Source organism: Pan troglodytes, chromosome 10 (genome assembly GCF_028858775.2).
Source record: "Pan troglodytes isolate AG18354 chromosome 10, NHGRI_mPanTro3-v2.0_pri, whole genome shotgun sequence".
In the NCBI taxonomy this organism is placed as follows: Eukaryota; Metazoa; Chordata; class Mammalia; order Primates; family Hominidae; genus Pan; species Pan troglodytes.
The window spans coordinates 115,851,061-115,871,819 of NC_072408.2; the positions used below are offsets into that span (position 1 = coordinate 115,851,061).

The following is a 20,759-nucleotide window of genomic DNA, read 5'->3' on the forward strand; positions in this document are numbered from 1 at the left end:
GCAGGTGGATCACGAGCTCAGGAGTTTGAGACCAGCCTGGCCAACGTGGTGAAACCCCATCTCTACTTAAAATATGAAAATTAGCCAGGCATGGTGGCGCATGTCCCACCTATTCCAGAGGCTGAGGCAGAGGAATCGCTTGAACCCGGTAGGTGGAGGTTGCAGTGAGCCGAGATAGCGCCACTGCACTCCAGCCTGGGTGACAGAGCGAAACTCCATTTCAAAAAAAAAAAAAAAAAAGAAAAAGAAAATGAATATATGTGAAGTATGAACTTATCAATCATATAAATTAGATGATGCCTATTCCATGGCAAATTATTTTTTTAAAGAATTTATCATGGCATTCCTTGAAGAGCTACTTTGGAAGGTCAAACTGTGAGTTTACTATTGTGAAGATCTGAGGTAAGAAAAGCTTTGAAGTGGGGTTTTAGGATCCCTCTGTCAATTGAAGCACAACCAGAAAAAAATAGTTTGAATTACAAAGATTGTGACAATTCAGAATGACTGCATAAAGAAAGACAAACTTATAGAGTATCTCTCAAATTATTTTTTAATTATAAAAAAATTGTAGAAACTCAAATAATATGAAACAGCATTCAGGAGAAAATTAAAATTACTAGTAATTTTACCACAGAGAGATAACCCAGAGTGACCACTTAAGAGGCATATCCTTTTAGTCATTTTTCTGTTCAAGGACACCCACACATAGGTATCTTCATACGAGATTGTGACCACATTTATTGTATTAGCTGACCTTCTTTTTTCACTTTGTATAAACTTCTAATGAGCTTTTTTTTTTCCAAAAGGAATGTCAATTTTGATGCTGTGTTTCCATTATGTTTTTCAAGTTTTAAATTATTTTTTGAATAAATACTGCATGGAGATGGTACAAAATTCACTAAGAACAAAAAGATGTTCCTTTCTGTCCTCAGTCATACGGTTCTTTTCCCAAAGGCAAGCAATGTGTGCTCCCAGTTACTTATTTATCCCTACAATTATAAACGCCTAATCTTTTATTCTCTCACACAAATGATAGCATTTTGCCCATTTTTCTGCACCCTCCTATTTTCTCTTAACAAGACATCTGAGCACCTTTCCTAACAATACGGAAAGAGCTGGCTCATTGTTTTCATAGCTACATGGTACTCTGCTGTGTGGGTATATAATAATTTTGCTGGATATTTAAATTTCTTCCAATCCCTTATTATTAAAAACAATGTTACAGAACATTATACTCAATGGTGAGAGACTAAAAGCTTTTCCTCTAAAATCAGGAACAAGATAAGGATGCTTGCTTTCACAACTTCTATTTAACGTAGTACTGGAAGTTCTAGCCACAGCAATTAGGCAAGAAAAAGACATAAAAGGCATCCAAATCAGAAAGAAAGAAGCAAAATTATCATTGTTTTCAGATGATATGATTTCATATGCAGAAAACCTTAAAGAGTCCAGAAAAAAGCTGTTAGAACTAATAAATTAATTCAGCAAAGTAGCAGGATACAAAGAAAGTCAATACACAAGAATCCATTGCATACATCCATTGCAATACTAACAATGAATAATCTGAAAAAGAAGTGGCAAAAACTATTTCATTTACAATAGCACCAAAAAGAATGAAATACTTAGGAATTAACTTAACCAAGGAAGTGAAAGACTTTTACAATGAAAATCACAAAATATTGCTGAAAGAAATTAAAGAAGACATAATGGAAACACATCCCAAGTCCATGGATTGGAAGAATTAATATCGTTAAAATGTCAATACTACCCAAAGCGATCTGTAGAGTAAATACAATCTCTGTCAAAATCCCGTTTATTTTTTGAAGAACTAGAAAAACCCATTCTAAATTCGTGTGGACTCTCAAGGGACCCCAAATAGCCAAAACAACCTGAGAAAGACAAGCTAGGCTGAAGGACTCACTCTTTCTAATTTTATAACTTACTACAAAGCCACACTAATCAAAACAGTATGATACTGGCATAAGATAGGCATATAGACCAATGAAGCCCAAATACAAACTCTCTGGTATATGGTCAAAATGACTTTTGACAAGAGTACCAATACGATTGAATGGGAAAAGGACAGTCTTCATCAAATAGTTCTGGGAAAACTGGATATCTATGTGCAAAAGAATGAAGTTGCCCCTTACCTAACAACACATACAAAAGTTAATTCAAAATGGGTAAATACCAAAATGCAAGACCTAAAATGATAAAACTCTTGGAAAATAATATAGGGCAAAACCTTTGTGACATTGGATTTGGCAGTGATTTCTTGGATATGACACCAAAGACACAGGCAACAACAACAAAAAATTGGCAAATTGGACTTCATGAAAATTTAAAACTTTTGCGCATCAAAAGACACTATCAAGAGTAAGAAAGCAACCCACAGAATAGGAGGATATCTTTGAAAAATTTTATATCTGATAAGAAATTAATATCTAGAATATATAAAGGACTCCCGAAACTCAATAACAAAATAACAACCTGATTCAAAAATGAGGAAAGGATATTTTTCCAAAGAAGATATACAAATGGTCAATAAGCACATGAAAAGATGTTCAACATTACTAATCACTAGAGAAATACAAGTTAAAGGTACAACGAGATGCCACCTCAAACCCATTATAATGGCTACTCTTAAAACAGAAAATAACAAGTGCTGGCGAGGATGTGGAGAAATTGCAACCCTTGTGCACTGCTGGTGGGAATTTAAATGGGGCAGCTGCTGTGGAGAAAGTATGACGGTTCCCCAAGAAATTAAAAATAGAATTAGCATATGATCCAGCAATTTCAGGTTGGGTACATATCCAAATGCATTGAAAGCAGGATCTTGAAGAGATATTTGTATATACCCATGTTCATAACAACATTATTCACAATAGCTAAAACATAGGTAGCAACCCGTGTCCATCAACAAAAGAGTGGATAAGCAGAATGTGGTGTACAGTGAGGAATACTGTTCAGCCTTAAAAAGGAAGGAGATTCTGCAATATGCCACACCATAAATGAACCTTGAGGACATTATGCTAAGTGAAGTAAGCCAGACACAAAAAGACAAATTACTGTATGATTCCACTTATGTGAGATACTTAGAGTAGTTGAATAAATAGAGACAAAATGTAGAATAGTGGTTGCTAGGAACTGAGGAGCATGTAGAATGAGGAGTTACTGTTTAACAGGTACAGAATTTTAGTTTTGCAGACGGAGAGTTCTGGAGATGGATGGTGGTGATGGTTACACAACATTATGAATGTCTTTCAATACCACTGAACTGCACACTTAAGAATGGTTGTCCAGACATGGTGGCTCACGCCTGCGATCTGAGCAGTTTGGGAGGCTGAGGTGGGAGGATTGTGTGAGGCCAGGAGTTTGACACCAGCCTGGGCAACATAGTGAGACCCCATCTCTACAAAAAAAGAAAAATCAGCCAGGCACAACGGCTCATGTCTGTAGTCCTAGCTACTCGCGAGGCTAGGGTGGAAGGATCACCTGAGCTCTGGAGTTCAAGGCTGCAGTGAGCTGTGATAATGCCACTGCACTCCAGCCTGGGCAACAGAGTGAGACTCTTTCTCTAAAAATAAAAATAAAAAAAAGAATGATTAAGATGACAAATTTTATGTTATGTGTACTTTGCCACAATAAAAAAAAAAATGGAAAAATCCTCTCAAATGCTGTAATAAGTATGTTTATTCTTCTACATATGTGATACTTTGTCACTGAGTATGCAGATTTGTAATTCTGATAAACATCCAAATTGCTCTACCTATACCTCTCACAGAGATACCCAAGTTTTCCTATTTACCCATATACCATCATCATTATGTTATCCCACTTTTTCATGCTTTATTAATCTGATGGGGGAAAAATGTTTTCTGATTATAGTTTTAATCTGCATTCTTTTCATTATCAAGTAAGGTCAAACATCTTTTTTTTTTTTTTCTGTTGCCCAGGCTGGAGTGCAGTGGCACAATCTCTGCTCACTGCAACCTCCGCCTCCCGGGTTCTAAGCGATTCTCCTGACTCAGCCTCCTGAGTAGCTGGGATTATAGGCATGTACTACCATGCCTGGCTAATTTTTGTATTTTTAGTAGAGACGGGGTTTCACCATGTTGGCCAGGCTGGTCTTGAATTCCTGACCTCGGCTGATCCACCCGCCTCGGCCTCCCAAAGTGCTGGGATTACAGGCGTGAGCCACTGCGCCCGCCCAAACATCTTTCCAAAGGGATAAGAGGTACTTATGTTCCATTTCCTATCCTCTCTTTAGCCCATTCTCAGGTGTTAATGAGATCCCAGCTAAAATCAGGGCTGGGTTGCTCCATGTGCCCAGGCAGTGTCTTGAAACCAACAGAAATGTGGAGTACAAATCACAGTGGGGGTGGGGGGTGATGGTCCCAGCCTGAGGGCTCAGGTCGGAGGCAGAATTGTCCAGCTTAAGACACAGGCCTTAGAATCACACAGACCTGCCTGCCATACTGTCTGGTCACAAACCCACAGTATGACCTTGGCCAAGTCAATTCACTTCTCCGGGCTTTAGCTTCCTCTTCTATGAAATGGGATTTTAATAGAACCCACTAGGAGGGGCTGTTGGGAGGATGGAACAGGGCAGTGCATGTAGGTACCTAGCATGGGGTCTTGTCGGTAACAAGTTTTGGCAGGTGGTTGCAATCAGTATGTTTCAGGTGAGGAAACTGTGACCCCATTGTACCAGTCAGGGTTCTCCAGAGAAACAGAATCAATAGAACGCGTGTGTATGTGTGTGTATGCACACGTATAGATCATATAGATACAGACATAGACACATAGACGTAGAACTAGACATAGCTATACATGTAGACATAGATATAGATATAGGAGTGAGCCTTAAAGAATTGGCTCACACAGTTGTGGAAGCTAGCAAGTCCAAAATCTATAGAGTGTGCCAGAAAGCTGGAGACCTATGGAAAAAGCCAGTGTTGCAATTCAGGCAGTCTGCAAGCAGAATTCCCTCTTATTCTTCCCTCTTGCTTGGGGGAAGTCAGTCTTTTTTTTTTTTTTTTTTTAGATGGAGTCTCACTCTGTTGCTAGGCTGGAGTGCAGTGGCGCGATCTTGGCTCACTGGAACCTCCGCCCCCCCGGGTTTAAGTGATTCCCCTGCCTCAGCCTCCCTAGTACCTGGGACTACAGGCACATGCCACCACACCTGGCTAATTTTTATTATTATTATTTTGTATTTTAGTAGAGACAGCGTTTCACCATGTTGGCCAGGATGGTCTCGATCTCCTGACCTCGTGATCTGCCCACCTCAGCCTCCCACAGTGCTGGGATTACGGGCGTGAGCCACTGCACCCAGCCCAGTCTTTTTTTTTTTCTTCCTCTTCAGGCCTTCAATTAATTGGATGAGGCCCACCCACTATGGAGGGCAAGCTATTTTACTCAAAAGTCCACCAATTTAAATGTTAATCTCATCCAAAAACCATCTCACAGAAACATCCAGACTAATGTCTGACCAACTATCTGGCCACTTTGGCCTAGCCAAAGTTGACAATTAAACTTAACCATCACACCCAGGGAAAAAGATGAATTGCCTAGGTTCACATAGCCAGCCAGCTGGAAGGTCTGTTTGTTGTTGTTGCTGCTGTTGTTGTTGTTGAAATGGAGTCTCGCTTTGTCGCCCAGGCTGGAGTGCAGTAGTGCGATCTTGGCTCACTGCCACCTCCACCTCCCGGGTTCAAGCAATCCTCCCACCTCAGCCTCCCGAGTAGCTAGGATTACAGGTGTGCGCCATCATGCCCAGCTAATTTTTGTATTTTTAGTAGAGACGGGGTTTCACCATGTTGGCCAGGCTGGTCTCGAACTCCTGACCTCAGGTGATCCACCCGCCTGGGCCTCCCAAAGTGGTGGGATTACAGGGGTTGAGCCACTGCGCCCGGCCAGCTGGAAGTTTTGATCCAGACCTCAAACCAAAGATTTTTTATTTCATTGACTAGGGTGACCGCATATTTGGAGACAGTCTCAGTTCAACACCTGTGGTCCCAGCATAATTCTTAGTAAAACCACCTTTTACTCCTCCAACGGGTTTAGTGTGAACAATAGAGGTGGATGCATTTTTTTTTTTTTAACCGAGGAAACCCTTCTTATGTTCATTCAACATTTATTCACCTAAGAGACGATGTTTACCCTACACTTCATCCTCTTCTGGCCTTGAGATCAACCCACAAACTTGTCTGGGGAGAAGGGTGAATCAGTGCTAAGAATGTGCTGCCAGCATAATTGAGACCATGGTCAGCGGATCAATGGGAAAAAACAAGAGCTACGACAAACAGTTCTGACATGCTGTGTGAGGTGGAATTTAAATGATTTTGAGACATTTATTATTGTTTTGTTTTGGCCCCCAAAACAACCGCATGAGGAAAAAATAAACAGAAATCTTGTGAGTGTTTGAATCTTTCTGTGTTTATTCTTTCTACCTGTGGACAAACACAAATATTTTATACATGTTCATGTGAAAGCATCTTGTTTTTCCAGACCAGACACTAAGACCCAGCGCTGAGGACAAAAGGAAGCAAGCTCTGCATATTCGAAGTGTTGCAAACTAGGGTCCATCCTCTGGGCCAGCCCTGTCCTCTAGGGACTTACTCAGAGTGTGTTGGGTAAGTGTGGCATTTAAAGAGTGGGTACTTTGGGAAGCCAAGGTGGGTGGGTCACTTGAGCCCAGGAGTTTGAGACCAGTCTGGGCAACATGGTGAAACCCTCTGCCTCTACAAAAAATACAAAAAATTAGCTAGACTAATTTTAGTATTCACCCAGCCAGCTAAAGTGGTGGTTCTCAAAGTGCAGTCTGCAGGCTCCCTAAGGGTGCTCAAGACCCTTTTAGGAGGTTCACTGGGTCAGAATTTTTCGTAATAATACTAAGCCCTTCCCATTCCCATTCACTCACCAGTGTATCTCGGAGTTTTCCAGAGGCTGTACAATGAGTGATGTGATCATGGGTCTGACGTCTAATAGAATGCCTACTTTTTTTTTTTTTGAGACATGGTCTTGCTCTGTTGGCCAGGCTGTGTGGTGGAGTGCAGTGGCACAATCATGGCTCACTGCAACCTCTAACTCCTGGGCTCAAGCAATCCTCCCACCTCAGCCTCCCAAGTAGCTGGGACTAGAGGTGTGTGCCACCAAACCCAGCTAAATTTTGTATTTTTGTAGAGACAGGGTTTCACCATGTTGCCCAGACTCGTCTCAGACTCCTGGGTTCAAGGGGTCCACTCACCCTCAGTCACCGAAAGTGCCGGGATTATAGGTGTGAGCCATCGCACCTGGCCTGCTTCAGTATTGTTGGGTTTTAAATATTTCTGTTTCCATCAGTGATTGCCAGGGGTTGAAGGGGGGTGGAGGGGGGTGAGTACAAAGGGCCAGGGGGTCACTTGTGGGCAGTGGTGATTCCGTATCTTGATTCACCTGAGGTCAGGAGTTCGAGACCAGCCTGGCCAACATGGCGAAACCCCATCTCTACTAAAAATACAAAAATTAGCCAGGCGTGGTGGCACGCACCTGTAGTCCCAGCTACTCAGGAGGCTAAGGCAGGAGAATCGCTTGAACCTGGGAGGTGGAGGTTGTAGTGAGCCGAGATCACCCTACTGCACTCCAGCCTGGGCAACAGAGTGAGACTCTGTCTCAAAAAAAAAACAAAAAAAGAAAGAAAAAGAAAAACCTGATATAAAACAGTTTATTCTTTAAGTGCAGGGGTGTGTAACTCAATCCTTGCTTGGCATGACCTTAGATCCTGTTTATAATTTGGTATCTTATTGCCACAAACAGTCCATTCTGTCTGTCTTATGATCACTGTTTCAACATTAAGGCTGGTCAGCTGTTGTGTCTAAACTTCTAAGGAAGAGGGTATAAGGAGGCATGTCTGACCTCTCATCTCATTATGGCTGGGAACTCAGTGTTTAAGGTTTCTTGAAGGTCCCCTTGGCCAAGAGGGGGCCCATTCAGTCAGTTGGCGGGGCTTAGGATTTTTAGTTTACATTCTGCTCACTGGAGTAGCACTTTTAATTTCCTTCAGGAAATTTTCCTTTGAATTCACAACTTGGCTAAATGTTTGGTGCAAGAAGTCTTGCTTTCAGCCTATCCTGACTTTTGACACACCTTCCTCACTGAGCTTAATCATTTCTAGCTTTTGATTTAAAGTGAGAGATGTGCGACTCTTCCTATCCCTCGAACATTTAGAGGCGTGGACTGAAATTCAATATTGTTGTGTCTTACAGGCTAGGGAGACCTGAGAAGAGTGAGAGAGAGGGGGGAACAGCCAGTCAGTGGAGCACTTGGAACATACACAATACCAATTAAGTTGGCTGGTTTACCTGAATGCTGTTTGTGGCACCCAAAACAATTACAATAGTAACATTAAGGATCGCTGATCACAGATCACCTTAATAGGTGTAATAATAATGAAAAACTTTGGGACCAGGCACGGTGGCTCACGCCTGTAATCCCAGCACTTTGGGAGGCCAGGGCAAGCATATCTCCTGAGGTCAGGAGTTCGAAACCAGCCTGGCCAACACAGTGAAACCCCATCTCTACTAAAAATGCTAAAATTAGCCAGGCATGGTGGCGCGTGCCTGTAATCCAGCTATTTGGGTGGCTGAGGCACGAAAATCTCTTGAACCCCGGGAGGTGGAGGTTGCAGTGAGCCAAGATTGCGCCACTGCACTCCAGCCTGCATGACAGAGTGAGGCATTATTGCAAAAAAGAAAAGAAAAAAAAAAGTTTGAAATATTGCAAGAATTACCAGGATGTGGTACAGAGACACGAAGTGAGCACATGCTGTTGAAAATGGTGCCAATAGGCCGGGCGCGGTGGCTCACGCCTGTAATCCCAGCACGTTGGGAGGCCGAGGCGGGCGGATCACGAGGTCAGGAGATTGAGACCATCCTGGCTAACACGATGAAACCCCGTCTCTACTAAAAATACAAAAAATTAGCCGGGCGCGGTGGTGGGCGCCTGTAGTCCCAGCTACTTGGGAGGCTGAGGCAGGAGAATGGCGTGAACCCGGGAGGCGGAGCTTGCAGTGAGCCGAGATTGCGCCACCGCACTCCAGCCTGGGCGACAGAGCGAGACTCCGGCTCAAAAGAAAGAAAGAAAGAAAGAAAATGGTGCCAATAGACTTGCTGTAGTCAGGTTGCCACAAACCTTGAACTTGTAAAAATGCAGTATCTGCGAAGCACAATAAAGTGAAGTGCAATAAAACAAGATATGCCGGGCGGGGCACGGTGGCTCACACCTGTAATCCCAGAACTTTGGGAGGCCAAGGTGGGTGGATCACAAGGTCAGGAGTTCAAGAGCAGCCTGGCCAATATGGTGAAACCCTGTCTCTACTAAAAATACAAAAATTAACTGGGCGTGGTGGCGGGAGCCTGTAGTCCCAGCTACTCGGGAGGCTGAGACAGGAGAATCACTTGAACCCGGGAGGCGGAGCTTGCAGTGAGCCGAGATCACGCCACTGCACTCCAGCCTGGGCCACAGAGCGAGCCTCCATCTCAAAAAAAAAAAAAACAAAAAAAACAAAACAAAAAAAAAAAAAAAACAAGATATACCTATATACCTCAATTTTAAGGAAACAAAAATTCTCAATTTTAATTTCTAACAGAGTACAGTTAGATATAAACAAAATCCCTCAATCCTTTTTAAGCATACAAAGAGATCCGGAGAACAAAAACTTTGAGAACTACTGATCTAATGCATCGATTTCTTTTGTTTTGTTTCTGTAGTTGGGGCTACAGGTATGCGACACCACCCCCAGCATGAATGCAATTACTCAGTCTGGAGTTGGAGAAAGAGATTGAAAGGGAGGGAAAAATCTTGCTGGCTCTAATGCTTTATAAACTGTGCTGTCCAATACGGTAGCTGCTGGCAACTTGTGGCTATTGAGCACATGAAAAGTGGGTACTCCAAACTGAGAGGTACTTAGTACCAAAAAACAAAAAAATAATGGGCCGGGCGCGGTGGCTCACGCCTGTAATCCCAACACTTTGGGAGCCCGAGGCGGATGGATCACGAGGTCAGGAGTTCAAGCAGCCTGACCAACATGGTGAAACCCCGTCTCTACTAAAAATACAAAAAAATTAGCCAGGCGTGGTGGTACACACCTGTAATCCCAGCTACTCAGGAGGCTGAGGCAGGATAATCGCTTGAACCTGAGAGGCGAGATCGTGCCATTGCACTGCAGCCTGGGCGGCAGAGCAAGACTCCATCTCAAAAAAAAAAGAATGTAAATTATCTCATCAATAATTTTCACATAGAAATGACATTTTTTGTTTTTCTTTTCTTTGTTTTTTGGTAGCCATGGGTTCTTGCTATGTTGCCCAGGTGGTCTTGGACTCTGGGCCTGAAGCCATCCTCTCACCTGGCCTCCCAAAGTGCTGGGATTATAGGCATAAGCCACTGCACCTGCTCCAATATTTTGAACATATTGGGTCAAGGAAAAAATATGGTTAAAATTAATTTTACCTCTTGCTTTTTTTTTTTTTTTTTGAGACTGAATCTCTCTCTGTTGCCCAGGCTGGAGTGCAGTGGTGTGATCGCAGCTCACTGCAGCCTCTGCCTCCCAGGTTCTAGCGATTCTCCTGCCTCAGCCTCCCGAGTAGCTGGGATTACAGGCACGCGCCACCACACCCGGCTGATTTTTGTATTTTTTAGTAGAGACGGGGTTTCACCATATTGGCCATGCTGGTCTCGAACTCCTGACCTCAAGCAATCCGCGCCCCCCACCCCCACCCCCCCGCCTCCCAAAGTGCTGGGATTACAAGTATGAGCCATCGCACCTGACCTCTTTTTTTTTTTTTTTTGAGATGGAGTCTGGTTCTGTCACCCAGGCTGGAATGCAGTGGCATGATCTCGGCTCAGTGCAACCTCCACCACCACGGTTCAAGCAATTCTCCTGCCTCAGCCTCCTGAGTAGCTGGAATTACAGGAGCCTGCCACCACGCCCGGCTAATTTTTGTATTTTTAGTAGACATGGGGTTTCACTATGTTGGCCAAGCTGGTCTCGAACTCTTGACCTCAGGTGATCCACCAGCCTCGTTCTCCCAAAGTGCTGGGATTACAGGCGTGAGCCACGGCGTCTGGCCTACCTCCTGCTTTTTACTTTAATGTGGCTACTGGAAAATGTAAAATTACCTATGTGGCTCCTGTATATTTCTGTTGGAGAGTGCTATTCTGGAGATAGACAGACCGAACTGCCAATCTCTGTTTCACCACTTACAAGCTGCGTCAAAAAACTTACTATTTCTTCAAATTTCCTGGGTTCCCTGGGATGTAAAATGTGGGTAATGTTAGAGTTGGTGTGAATATTAAATGTAAATAATGAATGTAACATACTTAGCTCTATACCTGGCACCCAAGTAAACAATAAGTTTGTTGGCTATTAAGATGTTGATTTCTCTACTGATATCGTCAGAGATGGGCCTCATGCTCATTAAAGTTCCTTCCTCTGCGACCTATTTCCACTCTGGCCACAATAATAACTAATTATAGCAGAGGCCTGACCCGACTTTCGGCTGTTGGCCTCCCTTCCCCACATCGAAAAATTCAAATCATGACCCAGGGTCCATCCTAGAAGTGTGCCATCTGTATTTATGAATGGAGCCTAAGCAAATCTGAAAACCAAGCAGCCCCAGGCAACTGAGCCCAGCGTAGCAACCGACGCCGGGGCCTGTTGCTAAGGGAAAAGAAAGAAAGGACGTGGTCCGTCAGCTATTGCTCTCCGGGGGCAGCTACTTCCGGTCCCCCTGGGAGCTGTCCTGCGGTCTACGTTCCCCCGAGGTGCTGGGACTGCGGCCGCAGGTTCCGCTGTCTCGGGAACCTTCGTATCCCTCGGTCCGGCGGCGGCGGCGGCGGTAGCGGAGGAGACGGTTTCAGGCCTCCGGTGCGGCTGCAATGCTGAGCTCCCGGGCCGAGGCGGCGATGACCGCGGCCGACAGGGCCATCCAGCGCTTCCTGCGGACCGGGGCGGCCGTCAGGTGAGATTTTGGGGGGCGGGGCGGCCGAAGAGGCCGGGACCAGGGTCCCCAGCTTGGGCCCGTGACGGCTTTTTCATGCCCTAGTTGGGGTCTCCAGGGCCCGCGCGGGCATTCTGGAAGGTTCTGCGTCCTTTAGGGTTGGAGGCCTGTGCCCGTAGGTGGGAGGACTGACGGGCTTCAGTCCTTCGGCAACACCAATTCTGTCTGCACTCCCCAGGTCTGTCAGTCCCTCCCCCTCCTGTCATTGTTCCCAGGACACCCGGGGCACTCCAGTCTTGTCAAGGCCCCTAATTCTGTCAGTGCCCTCAGTCCTTTCAGTGCCTCCTAGGCCTGCCAAGACCCCTCAATCCTTCTAGTATACCCCCAATCCTTCTGGGTCCCCCAATCATATCAGTTTCTGGACTGCCAGGGTTCCCCAACCTTGGCACGGTTCTTCTAGTCCTATAAGTGCCCCGGGCCTGCGAGCCCCGCGTTTTGTTAGTACCGCCCCCTATTCCTGTTAGCCCGCCCTCTAGTCTAATATGGATCCCCACTTCTGTCTGGGTCCCTGATGTTGTTAGTGTGAGTAAAGGCCCTTGTTTTGCAAGGGTCTCTAAATTGGTCAGGGCCCCTTTAACCTGTTAAGGTTGCTTGGTCCTGTTAAAGCCCTCCGTTCTTGTTAGGACTCCTCGATTGCCTGGATCCCCAATCCTGTCAGGGCCCCCATTTCCCTCTTATTCACCCTCCCAAGGGCTCCAGGCTTCAGAACTGAGTACCCCCTCCCCCACTGCTGACCCCAAATGACTGAGACCTGTTGCTCAGGTCGGCTTCCTCTGGAATTGGAGCAGGTTTAAAGAGCTTATTATCCCAGGGCTGAAAGTCCTCGATACTTATTCTGTCCAGTGCCCCCATTCCGTAGATAGGAAGTGTGGCCCCATAGCTGACCTCATAGCAGAGTTGGGAGGAGAAGCCAGATCTTTTCACCCCCAGGCCCCACCACTCTCCTCGTGATGTCATTTTGCAGAGGAATGGAGTTTCCAAAGTCGCCACTTGTCCCTGGGTATTTTTTCCTTATGCTGCCAAAGTCATGGACAAGTCCTCTCTCCCATCCCCTTGACACTCTTCCCTTCAGTTTCCATCTTGAACTTCGTGGTTTTAAGCACAGACCTGGGGAGACAGACAGGCATGATTCAGAGCCATGTTCCTTCACTCACTGTGACCAAGTTGGGCTCTTAATTTCTTCTGCTATAAAAATGAAAGTGATAGTAGAACCTGCATCTGTGGGGTTGTTTTAAAAATGAGGTAAGATTGTCACAGGGCCTGGCAGAGAGTATGTACCCTTAAATATTAGTGTTTGATTAGGGGATTTTAAAGCACTGGTAAAGCACCTTAGCACTTCCATGACAGTCCTTTATAATCTTTCCAGGCACTTTTGTGAACTCACGTATCGTGTAAAAGCACAGTGATGTATTAAGAAACTTCAAGAATACCTTTCACCAGCTGGGCATGGTGGCTCACACCTGTAATCCCAGCACTTTGGAAGACTGAGGCAGGTGGATTTCTTGAGCTCAGGAGTTCGAGACCAGCCTGGGCAATGTAGTGAGACCCTGTCTCTACAAAAAAATTTAAAAATTACCTGGGCATGTGGTGTGCAGCTGTGGTCCCAGCTACTTGGGAGGCTGAGGCAGGAGGATCACCTGAGCCCGGAAGGTGAAGATTGTGTTGAGCTGAGATGGCACCACTGCACTCCAGCCTGGGCACTAGAGCAACTAGAGCAAGACACTGTCTCAAAAAAAAATAAAAATAAAAATAAGAAAAAAAGAAAGAATATCTTTCATGAATGATCCTGAGATTGTAATGCTTAATTTGTAGCAGCTAACATTTATTAAGTTCTTACTATGTACTCTATGCATTCACACTTATTTAATCCTCACAACAGCCCTATGAGGTAGGTCTTATGATTGTCCCCATTGTACAGATGAGGAAACTGAGGCTTAGAAGGTGAAGTGATGCCAAATGAAATAGCAAAGCCAGGATTGAACCAGAATAAGGTAATCCCACTTTCTTAACCAAGTTTGGTGCATATTCTGTTGACTCTGTCTTGGAAAACAAATATTTATCTGAAATTCAGCTATCAGCTATGATACTAAGAAATGCTGATTATTATAAAACAGGGTCAATATTACCACCAGTGACTCTTCACCAAGTTAATGTTTACTGAACTGAAATCAAAACAATATTCACATGATCCAAATACCGGGATAATAATGTATTACACACACACAAACACGTATGTATGCATGTGTAACATATATGTGATACACATTACATAGCTATATACACATAGATGGTTTGTCTTATTTTGTAGAAATATATAACTTTGTATAAAAACAATGTCTTAAATTGTTGGGGAAATTTCTTAATATGTAGCAAAAGCATAACCAGTGTTCAAGTCAAGCCTGAAGTTAGGAAATCTTTAATTTTATAAATATTCAGCTCTTTTATACCATTGTATGTGTGCCCCTTCCCTGTCTAATATCCTAAAAGAGAAATTCATTTCTGTATATTTTCTCCAGTATTCAGTCATTCAATAAATATTTTATATATATATATATATATATTTTTTTTTTTTTTTTTTTTTGAGGCAGAGTCTCGCTCAGTCACCCAGGCTGGAGTGCAGTGGCGCAATCTGGGCTCACTGTAACCTCTGCCTCTTGGACTCAAGCCATTCTGCCTCGGCCTCCAGAGTAGCTGGGATTACAGGCACCTGCCACCACACCCAGCTAATTTTTGTATTTTTAGTAGAGACAGGGTTTCACTGTGTTGGCCAGGCTGGTCTCCCACTGACCTCAGGTGATCCGCCCACCTCGGCCTCCCAAAGTGCTGGGATTACAGGCATGAGCCATCACACCTGGCCTCAATAAATATTATTGAGAACCTACTATGTGCCAAGTATGATCTAGACACTTGAGCTCATTAGTGGGTAAAACAAAGCACATGCCAGTTGAGGGAGACAGACAACAAACCCAGTGCATTAAAAAAAAAAAAAAGAAAGAAAAAAAGCATAGCAAATAGGTTAATTTTATGTTAGAAGGTGGTTAAGTTCTATGGTAAAAAGAAAAAGTAGAAACATGTCAAGGGGACAAGGACAGGTCCCACTGATATGTTCAGGTAGGCCTCTTGAGAAGCGAAGGGAGGTAAAGGAGTGAGCCAAGCAGTGATCTGGGGGAAGAGCATTCTGAGCAGAGGGAACAGCAGTGCAAACGCCTTGAGGTCAGAGCATTGGCTGGTAACGTTCCATGTGGAAGTGGAGTGAGAGGCAGAAAAGGAAAATAACTTCAGTTTTTCCTCAGAGTGAGAAGTAGCCTTTGGAATGTGATGATTTGACTTAGTTTTTATTGTTGTTGTTGTTGTTGTTGTTGTTTTTATGAGACTGAGTCTTTCTCTGTCACCTGGGCTGGAGTGCAACGGCACGATCTCAGCTCTGTGCAAACTCTGCCTCCCAGATTCAAGTGATTCTCCTGCCTCAGCCTCCCGAGTAGCTGGGATTACAGGTGCACATCACCACGGCCAGCTAATTTTTGTGTTTTTAGTAGAGACAGGGTTTCCACATGTTGCCCAGGCTGGTCTCAAACTCTGGGGTTCAAAGGATCCTCCTGCCTTGACTTCCCAAAGTGCTGGGATTACAGGGATGAGCCACCGTGCCCAGCTGACTTAGATTTTAAATCCTAATGTCTAAACATCCTGATTTTCAAGATGTAATCCTATGACTATATATTACTTTAACTTGCAATTAGGTATTTGGTGGGTTATTTTGACAAAATGTTATTCTGTCTATATCTGTATATTCGCCTTTTGTGTTTGTGATGAGGGAAGACAGTAAACTTGTTTTCTTTTTTAGATATAAAGTCATGAAGAACTGGGGAGTTATAGGTGGAATTGCTGCTGCTCTTGCAGCAGGAATATATGTTATTTGGGGTCCCATTACAGAAAGAAAGAAGCGTAGAAAAGGTAAGAATGAGAACACTGCATCATGGTCTGTAGACTTGACCCAGATCCCTGTTATCTGAAAACAGTACAAAGAAGGTGGGGAGGTTGGTCATATTTGTTCTCTGTATCTTTAAAATTAGGACTTCAGGTTTTCAAACAGTACTTTTACCGTTAGTCATTATTTTATACCGTGTAGTAAAAAGATTTCTATTTCAGCCCCTCTCCAGACTGGAGTTGGAGGCCTGCTTTGTAATGAAAAATGTCAAGCGGCATAATTGTCTAAGAAGTGTTCTCATTAGTACGGCAGTTGTAGTTTTCAGTGGTACAGACTGACCAATTACATCATACATTTGTGTTCTCTCAGACTAGCTTGCTAGTAACTGGTAAAAATTTCAAGTTAGTGCCTTCATTACTAAAAAATTATTTTCTTTTTTTTTAAATGCTCCCTTTTGAAAGTGTGGCTCTATGTAACATTGATTAAAATTCAGCAAAGAAAGAAAGAAGAATGTGGTGAAATTTGATCATTGTTAAATCTGGGGACAGTTATAATTGAGGTTTATTTTACATTCTCCCTCCTTTTTTGTGTCTTTGAGAACTTTGATAATAAAAAGTTTTTTTAAAAGATTGCTAGCAGAAGAGAGAAGTATATTAGATTTCATTGATCTCTGCAGAAAGACTGATCAGAATTGGTATAGTGGTGTCTTTCCCAGTGATTGTTAAGATAAGAACAGAATCATTGTCCTGGGGAAGTAACAACAGAACAATTGTTTTCTTCTGTTCTGAGAAACATTGCTTTCTGATTAAAGAAGAAAGAGAGCATGTAGGGGAGAATGAGGAAGAGAAAAAGACAGGAGATGGTTACTAAGTGTTTTTGTACATTTAGGAAGAACCAAGCTGTGCTGGATACCATGATAGGTTTCAAAAATAACACACAAAGGGGACCTATCCTTCTGTGCTTACAGTCGGCGGAGCAGTACTAGAACCAAGCCTTGGCACAGATAGAAGGCCTGGCCCCAGATCTCTGTGGATAAGGATCTTCTTGGATCGGGATTCCAAATTTAAGGCCACAGCGCAGGAACTCTGGGTCCCAAATGGGAGAGAAATTGATCAAATGTGATATGTTGTTCTCTTCTTCCCCCTGCTTTTTTTTTAGGGCTTGTGCCTGGCCTTGTTAATTTAGGGAACACCTGCTTCATGAACTCCCTGCTACAAGGCCTGTCTGCCTGTCCTGCTTTCATCAGGTGGCTGGAAGAGTTCACCTCCCAGTACTCCAGGGATCAGAAGGAGCCCCCCTCACACCAGTATTTATCCTTAACACTCTTGCACCTTCTGAAAGGTATCTAGATGGGAATTTCAAGGGAATTATGTACCTTTTCAAAGAAGTCCAGATGACAGAGACTCTTATAACAAAGAGTTAATACCTTATTGTAGGAAAAGATCATACAGATCATTATGAATAAAAAACACCAAGAGCCCAATAGATACAAACAAGTATTTTTTAAAAATCAAAGATGGAGGCCGGGTGCAGTGGCTCATGCCTGTAATCCCAGTACTTTAGGAGGCCAAGGCAGGTGGATCACGAGGTCAGGAGTTCGAGACCAGCCTGACCAACATGGAGAAACTCCATCTCTACTAAAAACACAAAAAATATTATCTGGGCATGGTGGCACATGCCTGTAATCCCAGCTACTCAGGAGGCTGAGGCAGAAGAATCGCTTGAACCCGGGAGGCGGAGGTTGCGGTGAGCTGAGATTGCACCATTGCAGTCCAGCCTGAGCAACAAGAGCGAAACTCCGTCTCAAAAAAAAAAAAAAAAATCAAAGATGGAACCATTTATTTTTTAAATTGTCAAGTTAATAACAGCTTTTTAAGGAAGGAAAGAAATCCACTGCCACATAAACAGTTTCATTGTAAGAAGTATTCTGGTTTCAAAAACATTAAAGTAAAAAAAAAATGTCCATTAGCCTAGAAAATAAGGTAATTCACAAAAGAAGTAATACAAATTGCTAACAAACTCAAATGTTCGACTCGACCATCATCAAAGAAGTATAAACAAAATAAAAATGCTGTTTTTTGCCTGTCAGCAAAGATTAAAAAACAAATTTGCAGCCCTGTCCAGCTGTCGGACAATACATCCATACACCGCTGAGAGGGGTGTAACTTAGTGCCACTTTTCTGGAAAGCAGTTTGGAACTACACAATAATAGCTTGCGAAATACTCAGTACTGTTTGACCCAGTAATTCCATGTCTGGGAGTCCGCCTTATGAAAATGGTTAGAAACGTAGATTGTGACTTAACTAGCCTGAAAAATGGAGTCTAAAAGCAAACAAGTTTAGGAATGGCTGAATGGTAGCCCCCAACTTGGAGAGTCACAATATACACTGGCTTGGTAAAGGTTTTAAGAAATAACCTACCCAACTTTTTTTTGTTTTTGGTTTTTGAGACAGAGTCGCACCTTTTTTCCCAGCCTGGAGTGCAGTGGTACAATCTCAGCTCACTGCAACCTTCACCTCTCAGGTTCAAGTGATTCTTGTGCCTCAGCCTCCTGAGTAGCTGGGATGACAGGTCTGTGCCACCACACCCAGCTAATTTTTTGCATTTTTAGTTGAGACAGGGTCTTACTATGTTGGCCAGGCTAGTCTCAAACTCCTGGCCTCAAGTGATATGCCTGCCTCAGCCTCCCAAAGTGCTGGAATTACAGGCATGAACCACTACGCCTGGCCCCAACTTCATTTTTATTTTTATTTTATTTTATTTTTGAGACAGAGTCTTGTTCTGTTGCCCAGGCTGGAGTGCAGTAGCACGATGTCAGCTCACTGCAACCTCCGCCTCCCGTGTTCAAGCGATTCTTCTGCTTCAGCCTCCCTAGTATCTGGGATTACAGCCGCATGCCACCACGCCCGGCTAATGTTTGTATTTTTAGTAGAGACGGTGTTCGCCATGTTAGCCAGACATGTCTCGAACTCCTGACCTCAACTGATCTGCCTGCCTCAGCTCAAAGTGCTGGGATTACAGGCGTGAGCCACTGCACCCAGCCCAACTTCATTTTTAAACCAACTTTTTGACCGTAGAACTGTTTTTTTTCTTCATAAAATCTGCTGACATTCCATGGGTATTATACAGAGTGCAATGTATGCACAAAGATCTCCAACACCTAATTATAATGGCAAAAGGAAAGAATGTAGATATCAAACAGAATCATTAAGCAATCACCTGTGGCCATACTACCCTGAACTTACCTGATCTCATCAGACCTCGGAAGCTAAGCCGGGTAGTGGTTGGCTAGCACTTAGATGGGAAAATGATAAAGTAATCGATGGCATACAGCCATTAAGAATCACTTTTATGAAATTTTTTTTTAATTTGGGTGAGGGCATAGGCTGTAATATTAAATTTAAAGAGCAGCGTACAAAATATAATTTGACTTCATCAAGGTAGGAACTTCCACAGATAAAGACTGGACTGAAAAATGCTGAAATGTTAGCAGTGGCCATTTTGGTATTGTGTTGTGCAGTCATTGGTAATTTTAAAATCATTTTTGGAAAAAAACTATACTTCAACTTTTAACAATAAGCATATATTGCTCTCACTGTAAGGAGAAAATTGGATTTAAAAAACATTCAGCTAAATCGTGCTTCACTGAGGTATTTTCCCATGTGAGCTCTGCTTGACACAGAAATCTTTATGAAGGAAGTGTACTTTTCTGTGGAAGAGGTGACTTGAGAATAATTTCTTTTACTATCCTGTTTTTTTAGCCCATTCCTGGTTTAGAAAAAAAAATGTGCAACTCGCTGCCAGCGTTCTCTAATTTTACGTAAACATGCTCTTTGAGGCCGAAGCAAATCTGACTGATTTTAAATGCGAAAATAGAAAAACTGTTCTTGGAGTTCTTTCCTTTTTTTTTGAGATGAGTCTCGTCTTGTCACTCAGGCTGGAATGCAGTGGCGGGATCCGGCTCACTGCAACCTCTGCCTCCCAGGTTCAAGCAATTCTCCTGCCTCAGCCTCCCGAGTAGCTGGGATTACAGGCATGCCCCACCACGCCTGGCTAGTTTTTGTATTTAGTAGAGACAGGGTTTCACCAGGCTGCTCTCGAACTCCTGACCTCAAGTGATGCACCCGCCTTGGCCTCCCAAAGTGTTGGGATTACAGGCGTGAGCTACCATGCTTGGCCTTTTTAATTTTTAAAAAAAAATAGAGATGGGGTCTTGCTATGTTGACCAGGCTGGTCTCAAATTCCTGACCTCAAGTGATCCTCCCATCTTGGTCTCCCAAAGTGCTGGGATTACAGAGGTGAGCCACTGCACCTAGCCATGTTCATGGGAGTTATTTCTAAATAGAACTTGTCTCTAATCCTAATGTAACAGAAATGTATATGATGTTACATTAGGATTAAAGACAGGAGTATTCTTGGTGCAAATGGGAAATGGGTTAAAAACACCACTCCAAAGATTTTGTGAAAGCTGAAATGTCCACATGAGTTATCCTAACCCTGACCTCAGCACTGCCCTTATCCTTCACATGGGACCCAGTGCTGGGAGCCAGAGCCATCCTTGGGCTGCTCTCCCAGGATGTCTGCTCATTTCTCTGCTTCTGCTTTCCAATGTCTCTAACTTTGGTTTAAAAAAAAAAAAAATTTTTTTTTTTTTTTAGACAGGGTTCTGTCTGTCGCCCAGGCTGGAGTGCAGTGGCACAACCTCAGCTCACTGCAGCATCTGCCTCCCAGGCCCAAAACAATCCTCCATTTCCATTTCCCAGGTAGCTGGGACTACAGGCACATGCCACCATGCC

The 20,759-nt window shown here is 43.6% G+C and overlaps 1 protein-coding gene across 8 annotated transcripts in view; it reads left to right on the forward strand.

Annotated features, from left to right (window-relative positions):
• Positions 1-11,745: 11,745 nt before the first annotated feature.
• The window catches only part of USP30 (ubiquitin specific peptidase 30), a 35,403-nt gene continuing 26,389 nt past the window's right edge, over positions 11,746-20,759 (forward strand). For 2 of the 8 annotated variants that reach the window (XM_009426200.5, XM_009426199.5), the window contains exons 1-3: positions 11,785-11,999; positions 15,880-15,989; positions 17,122-17,304. In XM_009426200.5, the coding sequence (XP_009424475.2) occupies positions 11,917-11,999; positions 15,880-15,989; positions 17,122-17,304 (376 nt within the window). In that variant the 5' untranslated portion in view covers positions 11,785-11,916. Of the gene's footprint in view, positions 12,000-13,956; positions 14,030-15,879; positions 15,990-17,121; positions 17,305-20,759 lie in introns of all 8 variants that reach the window. The other 6 variants (XM_016924136.4, XM_063786038.1, XM_016946528.4 and 3 more) reach the window with 6 other exon arrangements.